Source organism: Xyrauchen texanus, chromosome 33 (genome assembly GCF_025860055.1).
Source record: "Xyrauchen texanus isolate HMW12.3.18 chromosome 33, RBS_HiC_50CHRs, whole genome shotgun sequence".
Taxonomy (NCBI): Eukaryota; Metazoa; Chordata; class Actinopteri; order Cypriniformes; family Catostomidae; genus Xyrauchen; species Xyrauchen texanus.
Window position 1 is genome coordinate 30414098 of NC_068308.1, and position 13154 is coordinate 30427251.

At 37.2% G+C, this 13154-nt stretch overlaps 1 protein-coding gene across 5 annotated transcripts in view; it reads left to right on the plus strand.

Annotated features, from left to right (window-relative positions):
• LOC127626942 (cytohesin-1) overlaps positions 1-13154 on the plus strand; it is an 85130-nt gene that overhangs the window by 67721 nt on the left and 4255 nt on the right. For 4 of the 5 annotated variants that reach the window (XM_052103090.1, XM_052103089.1, XM_052103091.1 and 1 more), the window contains exons 3-9: positions 3829-3893; positions 5355-5421; positions 6713-6831; positions 9671-9751; positions 9847-9959; positions 10807-10955; positions 11085-11197. In XM_052103090.1, the coding sequence (XP_051959050.1) occupies positions 3829-3893; positions 5355-5421; positions 6713-6831; positions 9671-9751; positions 9847-9959; positions 10807-10955; positions 11085-11197 (707 nt within the window). The remainder of the gene's footprint in view (positions 1-3828; positions 3894-5354; positions 5422-6712; positions 6832-9670; positions 9752-9846; positions 9960-10806; positions 10956-11084; positions 11198-13154) is intronic. The other variant, XM_052103088.1, reaches the window with a different exon arrangement.

The window sequence follows — 13154 nt, forward strand, 5'->3', positions numbered from 1 at the left end:
TGGACACTCCTGCTTACCTCTCCATCCGACTGGGAAATTGTGGCTGTTGCCAAGAGACAAAGGCAGGGATTAAAATATATTGCATGAAAAAACAAATAGAAATGTGAGGGCTGAAAACTTGTAGCATTTGTTTACATGTTACCCTTATGAGGGTGTTATTGCCTAGCAATGCTCAGATGGAACATTATTATCTTTAGCACTTTATTTCAGCAGACATCTGTCTTTCACAGCCAATTTCCCCTTCTCCGTAGTCAGCATCTTTGCTTGCTGAGCTACTCAGGCCCCACGGGTCAGGCTTTTATGGTTGCACTGCAATCTATAGTAAGGCTTCTGGGTTATTGACACACTTGGAAAATGTATAGCAGAGGAGGTCAGGTGTGAAAAGGGTACTTATTTGAACTTTCCAGGTGCTATAGCTTCAAAAGTGTTTGTTTGTGTGTGTGTGTGTATCTTTGGTAAATTGGTAATGTGAGCGTATTGATCTGTGCCTGAGCTGCTTCAGGATGATGGATTGCAGAAAGGATTGTTATGACACACACACACAGACTGTACACATATTTGCATAGCTGGCTGTAGGCAGTATTGCTTGCATATTGTTTAGTAGGCTTGGGATCGATGCCTTTTTTACGCATCACGATTTTCCCGACTATTAACAATATATATATATCGGGATTTTCTCAGATATAAATAGGGCTGCTCGTTGCACAATAGCCTTTGACTTTTCAGACATATTTCTCAATACAACTTTGGTAAAGTGTTAGCAGCAGGGTAAATTAAATTGGGTCGCACACCAGACGCGTCTTTTCGGACGACATGGCACATTCTAAAATTCAAAACAATTATTTATTTTCTACAAACATGCAAGCAATAGTAGCGCAACTGTTTAGTGAATTCACCCATGAATGCATTAGTCAATGGTATGTACACTCACCTAAAGGATTATTAGGAACACCATACTAATACTGTGTTTGACCCCCTTTCGCCTTCAGAACTGCCTTAATTCTACGTGGCATAGATTCAACAAGGTGCTGAAAGCATTCTTTAGAAATGTTGGCCCATATTGTTAGGATAGCATCTTGCAGTTGATGGAGATTTGTGGGATGCACATCCAGGGCACGAAGCTCCCATTCCACCACATCCCAAAGATGCTCTATTGGGTTGAGATCTGGTGACTGTGGGGGCCATTTTAGTACAGTGAACTCATTGTCATGTTCAAGAAACCAATTTGAAATGATTCGAGCTTTGTGACATGGTACATTATCCTGCTGGAAGTAGCCATCAGAGGATGGGTACATGGTGGCCATAAAGGGATGGACATGGTCAGAAACAATGGTCAGGTAGGCCGTGGCATTTAAACGATGCCCAATTGGCACTAAGGGGCCTAAAGTGTGCCAAGAAAACATCCCCCACACCATTACACCACCACCACCAGCTTGCACAGTGGTAACAAGGCATGATGGATCCATGTTCTCATTCTGTTTACACCAAATTCTGACTCTACCATCTGATTGTCTCAACAGAAATCGAGACTCATCAGACCAGGCAACATTTTTCCAGTCTTCAACTGTCCAATTTTGGTGAGCTCTTGCAAATTGTAGCCTCTTTTTCCTATTTGTAGTGGAGATGAGTGGTACCCGGAGGGGTCTTCTGCTGTTGTAGCCCATCCGCCTCAAGGTTGTGCGTGTTGTGGCTTCACAAATGCTTTGCTGCACACCTCGGTTGTAATGAGTGGTTATTTCAGGCAAAGTTGCTCTTCTATCAGCTTGAATCAGTTGGCCCATTCTCCTCTGACCTCTAGCATCAACAAGGCATTTTCGCCCACAGGACTGCCGCATACTGGATGTTTTTCCCTTTTCACACCATTCTTTGTAAACCCTAGAAATGGTTGTGCGTGAAAATCCCAGTAACTGAGCAGATTGTGAAATACTCAGACCGGCCCATCTGGCACCAACAACCATGCCATGCCCAAAATTGCTTAAATCACCTTTCTTTCCCATTCTGACATTCAGTTTGGAGTTCAGGAGATTGTCTTGACCAGGACCACACCCCTAAATGCATTGAAGCAACTGCCATGTGATTGGTTGATTAGATAATTGCATTAATGAGAAATTGAACAGGTGTTCCTAATAATCCTTTAGGTGAGTGTATATTAGCACCTCTATATAAATTTGAATCTATGCATTTCACCAATACACTTGTCGCTAACATATACACATTCTCAGTGTCACACATCATATTGTGGTTGTCAAGATACCAAAATTACAGTAGTCGATACCAATACCAGTGAAACAGTAGTCGATATACCAATACAAGTAATGATTATTGATACCAATTTTGATAAAACAACCAAACCTTATATGCTATGAACACATTTTCTCATTTAAAGATAAATATTAATATTGTAAATACCAAAAAAAAAAAAAAAAAGAGAAAACATTTTTTGTTCAATATTTTAGTTTTGACTTAGTACCAAAGTCCTAAAACATTTGACATCCCTAAATAATATCTGACACTGAGGACACACCCATCTCCAAATCTCCAAAACATTTGTGAACACCATTTACATGTTCTGCCACAGTAAAGTGACTGTTTATTTAAAAGGTTAACTGGGCAGCAGGATTGTGGGAGAAATGGGAGGCTGTCCAGTGTGCTCATTTTGGCTCTGGACTGTATTGACAGCTTTCAGATCAGGCGATTGTAGCATTCTGTCTTTTCTTTTCTCTTTTTCTAATCTCCTTGCTCTCGTTTTCTCAACACTACTGGTACTCTAGTCCTTAAGCAATAGTTCAATAATAGTTCATTATTTACTCACCCTTTTGCTGTCTCAAACACTTATGATTTATTTTGCAGAACACAAACAAATAGTCTGTACAATGCAAGTCAATGTGGTCCAAAACTTTCAAGCTCCAAAAAGGTAATCCCTACATATTGATTGGTTTAATCCATGTCTTCTGAAGCGATGCAATCAGTTTTGGATGTGTAACAGACCAAATTGTAACCCCTTGAGCATGTGTACAGTTCTCTGCATGTCAATCTCAAGGAAGTGTGAATGAGCTTCTCTCATGATGTCAAAATGTATACTGAATAAGGAGTTACATTTTGGTCTGTTTCTTATCCAAAAGTAGGGTTTGGATCCGAGAATTGGTTCTTTTTTGAAAAAGACAATACAGCATTTGGGCCATAAAATACTGAGGGCAGTAAATGCAATAAGAATTTATTTTCTTATTTCCCCCAAATTCTTCCACAAAAGATCTGAAAGAATCTTAGGAATTGGATCTGGAATAATTTAGAGGAATTGGAATAATAAAAATCCTAATGATTACCATCCCTACCCAAAACCGATTGTGTCATTAGAAGACATGGATTAAACCACTCAAGTGATATGGATCATCTTTGTGCTGCCTTTAGCTCCTTTCACTACTGTATCAGCAGCACATAATTATTGAGATGAAAGCATTTCTTAGCAATTCTCGTTTGAAATCACATTAAAAGTATTTTTTTCATGCATAGACACACACCCACCAAGGTAAACTTGCTCTTATACTCTTTATCTCTTTGTGTCCCCTGCTCGTTCCTTCCCCCTTTCTCCCCCAACACATGCTACTTCATCTTGGTATCCTGTGCAGGTGCCACACTGTGCCATGATTGAATGTTTCATACTCTTGTTAATCAAATTAGATATTTATGATCCTCTGTGTGTTAATTTCACAAGATTCATGGTTCTCCATCACTTCGTGTGACAAGCTGACTTTAAGAAGTACAGCAGAGGGTCACCCTCAATTGTCCTATTGTTAACTCATCTATTTTTCCCTTTTATATTTTTTATAGCGGCTAAAGGATGAGATAGCAAAGGTGACGGATGAGATTGAAAGTCTTGGGTCCACTCAAGAAAGGTAAGATGGGTTGTTTAGGGGTATTTAACGTTTTCTGGTGACTTTGTGGGTTGGTGCTCATCCCAAACCGAATTGTAAACAGCCATGCTTCAAGTCAACAAAGTCAAAATTGACCTTATTAATGTTCTTAATACATGTTCTTGGTCTTATTGTGAATAACTAATTGGTTGCATGTTATTCCAAAGTGAAAATATTTGTCTTTGTAATCTTTCATCAAAATGTAACCAACTAACCAATATTGAGTAGCTATTTAGACATTGTTTTAGCAACTTGCATTCAGATTTGGCTCCATTTTGTCATGGAACACCAACTTTTCACCAATTAATTCCAATAATTATCCAATTTATTCAGGTTGGATGCAATCAAGTCATCCACTCTACATTTCACTCTGAAATATGTCACATTACGGAACTAAAATAGGCTGCAAATGCTGTTTCATGATGACTTTGATCATGTTCAGCCTCAACTGGTTGCCACTGTTTGAATCTCTCCAAACTCACACTCTCACACACACACAATACATCAATACACACATTCTGCATTACATATATTAGCACATATGAATGAATTTCAGACATACCCAAAGTACTTTTTTCCTGCCGCTGTTCCCCCTGTGGGAAGAGAGGCTAGTGAATTTTGAAAGAGTGTTTTGGGTAAATTGACTGAGAAGTGTGCAGGATTTTGGGAGAATGTCTGAATGGTCATATATTCAGTTCCTGCTTGGCCTGTTAACGTTATATAAAAGTAAACTGTTCCAAACAAAAAAGGAGCTTATGGGTGTAGCATAATATTGTTCATTTTAATGCAGTCTGATACTGTTTGGTCTATTCCAAGACCAAACAAAATAAACAGAATGACCAAACAGAATGACTCTCAGTTTATACTGTATCAGGCTCATTCATCGCACATGACATAATCCTACTGGGACTCACTGAACTCTTCACAGGAATGTCCTCTCAGATTTACTTGATGGCCATTTGGATAGAGGAAAGCCATTTTGTAAAATGTTCCATGTCGTTAACTTCTCTTTTATGAAATTTGTTTCTCATTCTTTGTTCCTTCTCTACCTTGAGTGAGGTCATGTAGGTCATAGTTGGAGGTAGTGTAGTGTGTGACCTCTCTTACAGGCTGTTGCTTTCAACATTACATTTGGCTGAGTAGATATTAATGATGTCATAATGGAGACTCCAATAGGCATGTGGGTCGTGCAATCTGTAGGTGATAATCTTTATCAGGTTGAAGATGTTGTAAACCTCAATTCCTTGCTCTAGTTTTGTCTTTAGAATGTAGGTGTCTTTCAGAATTGCTTAAGATCTGGACCTATTTTAAACAAAAAAAAACTAATTTAAGAAAATTCTTAGTTATAATTTTTAAGGCTATTGTCTCTATGGATTTCCTTAAGGGGTTTCTTGCAACAACTGCTAACCCATATTAATAAAGTGATTGTCTACCTGTGTTCAGAATCAATATGCAGCGAAGTAAACAGATGGCCATGGGTCGCAAGAAATTTAACATGGATCCTAAAAAGGTAAGCAAGCTTGTATTGTGTAGGGGTGTAATACAAGAAGCATTGTCATTTGTACAAAGTTTTCTCCCTCATAGTGATTCTCTGCCAAACTTATATTGCTTTGGCAATAAGTATGGTCCCCATTACATAAAATTATTTGCCATTTTGCATTTTTAAACCTTTGATCTTGTGTGGGTGGACACATTATCATAAGAACCCAAGTATTGTCACTTTGCATAATGCAGCCACGCAATTTTCAATTCATTTCCATAGATCCAACATAATCCAAACACACAGGTTAAAATTCAGAGAGCAGGAAAAGAGTAGAGGAAAGAAAATGTAGGTTTATATGGACTTAGAATGCAGGGTCTGGTAAGGCTGTTATGGAAGTTCTGTGACATTTTACAATAAGGTTCTGTACGTTAAGTATGGGATAATGTACAGTCAGCTGGTTGGTATCGCAAAATAAACCCAGACAGGGTGATCAGGGGCATTGTATTAGCCTGAAGGGGTTTATTTTGCGATAATGACCAACCGACTGTACATTATCCCATTTATTACATGCTACCAACGAAATAAAAAAATGTGAAATATGGATTTGCATTGAAATTGTTATTATGCGAGAAGAAAGAAATTGCAGAGTCTCTAGAAACAGCTCATTTCCACCTCCAGCTTGAGTTCTGTTGGGGTTTATTTGCAAAAATGACCTCCTGTCTGCTCATTATCCCACTTATTACAAGACTAAATAGTACATGTACATGAAACATTGATTTGCGTTGAAATTATTCAATTGGCTTATTTGTAGAGATCATAGAGTGATACGAGAAGGAAAGATGACTCGCAATACCTGGATGACAAATTTTATATCACTTAATCCCCAGATGTGTGGTTTTTATTGAGAAATATCAGACCGCTAAAAGGCACGATTGACCAATCTGAATAGAGTATTCCAGAGAGCAGTCAAAAAACATTAATTAATGCATAATTAGCATGAACTACCAATGAACAATTCTTTTACAACATTTATTAATTTGCATTAATGTCAATTTATAAATATGCTATTGCTTATTGTTAGTTCTTTAGAGGCAGCTGTAAGTTATCTTTGCATTTGTCGGTCGATTTCCCCCAAAGATTTTAACATTGTTGCAGATAGAGTGTTCCAGAAACCTGTTTGAAAACTGTCATTATTTTTGCTATTCCATTTGCTTTTGCTAGAGTTGGAGAAAATGCACAATTATGCTTAAACTATTAATTTAACTAATATATACAAACTTATTGTAAAGAGTTACTAGATGTTTTCTGTTTTTCTCAGGGGATTCGGTTTCTCATTGAGAATGAATTACTGAAGAACACTTGTGAAGATATTGCTCAATTCCTCTACAAGGGTGAGGGCCTCAACAAGACAGCCATCGGAGATTATCTGGGTGAAAGGTAAGAATGACAGAGTCCTTCTGCTGATGAAATCTGCTGAAGAGGAAAGCAAATCTCACTGGTTGATAAAAACAGTGCTATAGCAGATACCCAACCATTTATTGTTCTTAAAGAGAACGGAGACTGTTGAATCAATGTACCTCTAATGATTTACATGTAAGCTTCATGGCCGATAAAAACTAGATTAGTTAAACAGAAAACAATTGCCTTTATGTTTTGTATTAAGGGAAAGGTATAAGTGTGTATCTGTGTGTATGCTGGATTCATTTTCATCCCTTAGTGTAATTATAGGGAAATGCATTGCGGTGCTATAACATTAAAAGAATAGTTTAGACAAAAATCAAATGTCCTTTTCCCTTCCATATATTCAAACTGACATGAGAACAAATGGTGTTTCATGTTCTTGACATCACAAATACAAAATTGTTTTAATCTAAATTTGGATGTGAATAGGATTTCACAGCTTTGTAGTAGGCCAAGTTTATCAATAAATAGAGACTTAAATGTCAGTCTGTTCCTGACATAAAGCTGTTGAATAGTTTCAGGGGTCTTGGAATATAACGCAAAGTCATATACAAAAAAAAAGTTTATATTTTGTCCATTTTTGGATAAAAAATTATTTACTGTAATTTTATGTATAAGAGTTGTAAAAGAGTTGCATCAGAATTACTAAAAATCTCCCTTTGTGTGCTATTGAAAAAAACAAGTATACAGGTATAAAATTACATGAAGGTGAGTAAATAATTAAATAATTTTTATTTTGGGGTAAATGGTTCCTTTAAATTGCCTTTTGAATTAAAGTCATGGCAAATAGAGGTGAACGTCACTCAATCTCGGAAGAAAATGAAACAAGGTAAATTTAGTTTTAACTCAAATTGATTAAAATTAATTTACATAACTAATAATTTGTCTTGCAGGCTGTTTTATTTCCAATTGCAAAAGCCTTAAATCAATCCAAATGCACACCCGCATAAATGCAAACACTCAATCAATAGTGAATTCTGACATCATTTGCTCTCTCACTCACACATGCTGGAGTGTAGTGTCAGCAGTGTCTGGCTGGATGAAGGAGCGTAAGGGTGTGGCCAAAAGTATTTGCAGCGACATAAAGTCATAAAGTTTTCTGCTTCAGTTGTTGTGGTGTTGATTCACATTGTTTCTAGATTATTGCGCAGAGTGATCAGATGCATTTTAAATAATTGCAAAAAGCTTCATTGGCAACTTTATCACAAAAACCCAAATGTCACTGTTTTTTGGCCCTTGCACAAAATGTCCAGCTAACATCATTTCACTAATCATTCCCCAGCACCTGGGAAAGTGTGAACGAGTACTAGTCAGGTGAAAGCAAGCTCCAGGACCGTCTCCTCCTGAGGAGTCAGCTACAGAATTGTGTCACCACCAGTGCAGTATTGGCAGCAGGTTGGTGTGAGTGCATCTGCACGCACAGTGAGCCGAAGACTTTTGGACAATGGCCTGGTGTCAAGAAGGGCAGCAAAGAAGCCACTTCTCTCCAAGAAAAACATCAAGGACAGACTGAAATTCTGCAGGAATTACAAGGATTTGACAGCAGAAGACTGGTGCAAAGTTATTTTCTCTGATGAATCCCCCTTCCGACTGTTTGCGACATCTGGAAAATCGATAGTCCGGAGAAGAAAAGGTGAAAAGTGAATCATCCTGAGACCATCCATGTGTGGGGATGCTTTTCATCCAAGGGAGTGGGCTCTCTCACAATTCTGCCTAAAAACACTGCTAGGAATAAAGAATGTTATCAAAACGTCCTGCAAGAGCAACTACTCCCAATGATCCAGGAGCAATTTGGTGATGATCCGTGCATTTTCCAGCATGATGGAGCCCCATGTCACAAGGCAAGAGTGATAATGAAGTGGTTCAGAGATCATTACATTGAAATTTTGGGTCCGTGGCCAGGCAACTCCCCGGATCTTAATCCCATAGAGAACCTGTGGTCAATCCTCAAAAGACGAGTGGACAAGCAGTAGCCCACAAATTGCGATCAACTCCGAGCACTAATAAGGCAAGAATGAATCATCATCAGTCAGGATTTGGCCCAGAAGCTGATATCCAGCATGCCAGAGCGAATTGCAGAGGTTATGAAGAACAAGGGTCAACACTGTAAAAATGGACTCTTTGCATTTATTGAATGTTTTTGCCAATAAAAGCCTTTAAAACTCGTGAACTGCTTAACATTATTTTCCAGTATACCATAGAAACGTGTGAAAATATAATCTACAAATACTGAAGCAGTACCACTGCAATACTGTGTCACTGCCAATACTTTTGGCCACGGTTGTAGGGCTTAATGGATGAACCCCCAAAGTGGGTTAATGCATTCACAGCTCATTGACATTATCGACATGCCCCATTTTCTCACTGAAGAAATGGCTAGATACAGAGACAGAAAACCCTGCCGTAATCCCCCCATGGGATTTAATGCCCATTGGAGATGTCTGAGAAGAGGATCACAGCCGTAATTCAGTTATCATAGTGAACTACGCAAATTTTTATCACAGTAGATGTGTTATTCAGTGGCACACAATTTGGGGATGCAAGCTTTTCACAGTGCTTGCAAGCCTCTTCAGGTACAGACGCCATTCAAACTTTTTTTGTAGATTTCTCTCTTAGATATGCTATGTTTGTTTTATACACTTTATTCCTTTTTACAAATTTAAGATTTAAGTTTGATGTTGTTGGCGTCCACACCAAAAAGAACTGTGTTACCTAAAACTCTGAGACGATTCTTTTGTTGCCATGGAAGCACTGTTATGTCATTGTTCAAAAATGAATCACCTGATGATTTTTTTCTAATTCATGTTATTTCCAGGGATGACTTCAATATTCAGGTTCTTCATGCCTTTGTGGAGCTTCATGAATTTACAGACCTCAACCTTGTCCAGGCCCTCAGGTAAAAATACAGATCTTCTCATTTACAATTTTTCAAGCACATTTTACATGATATTCCACTGATCTCATTGATTGAGTTCATTTCTCCCTATTTAGACAGTTCTTATGGAGTTTCCGGTTACCAGGTGAGGCTCAGAAGATTGATCGTATGATGGAAGCCTTTGCCCAACGTTACTGTCGATGCAATCCTGGCGTCTTTCAATCTACAGGTATGTGTATATGAGTGTATGATAATGTGTATGCTGTGCAAAAGTTGTTTTAATTATATTATTAGGGGCCCTAGTCCCTCTGCAATCTCACTACACCCACTCCCACTCTTTACATGTGTTTTTCTCTCTCCATAAATGTAACTTGCTTTTAGTCATGTGATTATGCATGTGTAAAGAGTGTCGTGGATGTAGAACTCTTCTTTACACATAATGCTCTGCAGAGTGCACATGACCTGTCATGACCACAAAGCTCCATTTTATAATAAAACAATTCAAAGTAAGACATAAATATTCAACTTGGTTGCTGAGTAGGTCTGACATCAAATTAGCTCTTTCCTCATTTCATTAAATTAATACAAATTCGAGTGGTGTAGTAGGTGTTATAGTTGTATTAAATACATTTAGACAGACTAGAAATATTGGCTTAGTTTAAAGGAATAGTTCACCCAAAAATAAAAATTATGTCATAATTTACTCAGCCTCATGTTGTTTTAAACCATTGTTTCTTTCTTATGCAGAGCACAAAAAGAGCTAGCCCTCTGTCTATAGCAATAGTGCCTTCCTTTAAAGCTTAAAAAAGGAGCCAAAAGTAGTACTAGAAAGTAGTAACATTTTCTAAAGGCATCTGATTTAGGTATTTGTTGTTTTTCAGCAAAATCTTGTTGTTCGTTGTGCATTCATTGGCATTGATGCTACTAACAATGCAAGTTGAGCAAGAATGAGCTTCTCTCACAGCGCTTATGAACGCACAAGGAGTTTGGAACAACATGAGGATGAGAAAATGTTTGGGTCAACCATTATTTTAAAGTTTTGTTCAGCAGTTGATTTTCCAATAATTTCTTTGCAGATACATGTTACGTCCTCTCGTTCGCGATTATCATGTTGAACACAAGCCTTCACAACCCTAATGTGAAGGACAAGCCGTCCGCAGAGCGATTCATAGGCATGAACAGGGGTATCAATGATGGTGGAGATCTACCAGAAGACCTACTCAGGGTCAGTGTCACAGACCCATATTATAGATATGTCTACATTTAAAGCTGATATTTATTTCAGTTTGCAGTGCATACTGTAGCCTTTTTGTTTTTGGACGACATAAGAACTCACTGGCAAACACTCCCACAGAACCTGTACGAGAGCATTAAGAACGAACCCTTCAAGATACCTGAAGATGACGGCAACGACCTCACTCACACCTTCTTTAACCCAGACCGAGAGGGCTGGCTGCTCAAACTTGGTGAGTTAGTATTTCTCTGTTTAGAGGATAAAGGAATAGGACTGGTCCAATTACTTTTGTCCCTCAATAGGCCCCAAATATGTCACTCATGCCCAGGCCAACATGGAATCTGTGGCCACATAACTGCAGAATTAGAACACTGGTCATTCACAAAGAATTACACATTTTCCACCACTTGTGTGTTCATTTATTAAATGATTTGGCTTTCAACTACCAATAAGAATAAAATATTAAATTATTGAGTATTTTTGTCTTTAAAAATATCTAAATGCCATCTTTAAAACAAGATAAATGTACTTGAGAAGCAAAATGACTTTAAAACTTGTTTTAAGTGAAATCTAACAAAATTTGGTGAGGTTTATGCTTAAAAACAAAACAATAAAAATGCCAACGGTGTAAGACAAAAATCTAAAGGAAATAAAACATTTTTGTACCCAATTGGCAAATAGATTTGTCTTGTTTTAAGCTTTTTTAGATTTCTCTGAAAAACAAGAATAAATATCTTGTCATATTGCCTCTCAAATAAATGGATATTGTATTAAGGATGGTTTTTTTGTTTTGTTTTTAGTTTAGATGTTTTTTTATTGGAAAACAAGAAAAAAAATGCTCAGTAAAATGTTTTATTTTTGCCGTCTCCTACTCTCAGCTCAGTTTAACTCACTTTACCATGTTTAAATCTATTCCGCAGATTTTCACCTAAAATCAGAAAATGCGGATTCCATCTGTGCCTACAATTTTCATGAATGACGGACATGACAAGTTTTTTAATGATATTTGCCTGTATTTTCTGTATAGTCTGCTTCAGTTAGCATACATTATGTAAACTCAGGATGATAACGAGTTTACCTTGTTTTAGTTGAAAATTATTTACAAATGAGTACAACACACTTCAAGGAAACTCAACTGCAGATTTAATATCTTATATATTAAGAGTTGATTCAGATATGCAAAATAATTATGTTTATCTGCAGTGATGCAGTGTGTAACATAATAGTCTAGAAGCCTCATTTCCCAAAGCTAATCTGAAATGGCTAATACAGTCTGCTTATTTATCTATAAGCTCAGCCTGGGCTTTAAACCAGGCTCACAAACTTACACTGATACTATATTTTATTACAGCCTTTGTTGCATTATCTCTAAGATTTTCATTTTTGATTTCATTATGTTTTCTTTCTTCCACATATGTTTGTTTTGTTGCCTTTCTTCAGGAGGTATGTACAATGGTTTTCCTCAGCTAGCTCATTAAGCTATGCTTCCAGATTCTGTGCTTCAATCCTTTCATTTAGCCTTTTTTATTTATTTATTTTTAAATCTGTTTCATTTAAAAGATATTTCATATCATAAAAATGGAAGTGGTCTGTGTTTACGTCTGCTTGTTTGTCTCATTTGTTTGAGTTGTCGTGTTGGCTCTCAGTCCACTTTCTCTGTCGCCATGGAGAGCACCATGTTAGTTAAACCTTTGGACATTAATTACTCTCTGCTGCTACCATGTGCTCAGTTTGAGTAATGGCAGCTTTCTAGGCCTTCCATGCTATTGTCTAATCAAAGACAAGCATAAACATACAGTACATAAGCAGTCACATGTAAAATAAATGTTATTTAACAGTCTCTATTAGACTGCTTGTGTGAGTGTGCATGTTTGTGTTTAAAAGCTTGTGTACTTATGACAGAGATTATAGGAGATCAAGTAAAGCTGAATAAGGAAAAGTCATTTCTAAGGGTAGCCAATATGGCATCCCTACAGAGTTCATATGATACTTGTTACATACAAAAATCTTATTATGATTGTGGCATTCTGCAGTCAAATATTTTTGTGTAATTAAGTTTTTTTTTAATAGAATGATCCTGCTTATTTTCCTACACAAAACATCAGATGAAATAATTTTATGTGAACCAATTTTAGAACATGCGTATAAGAACCTTGCTTATGAGCTAAGGCATAGTGTTGACATATCTTA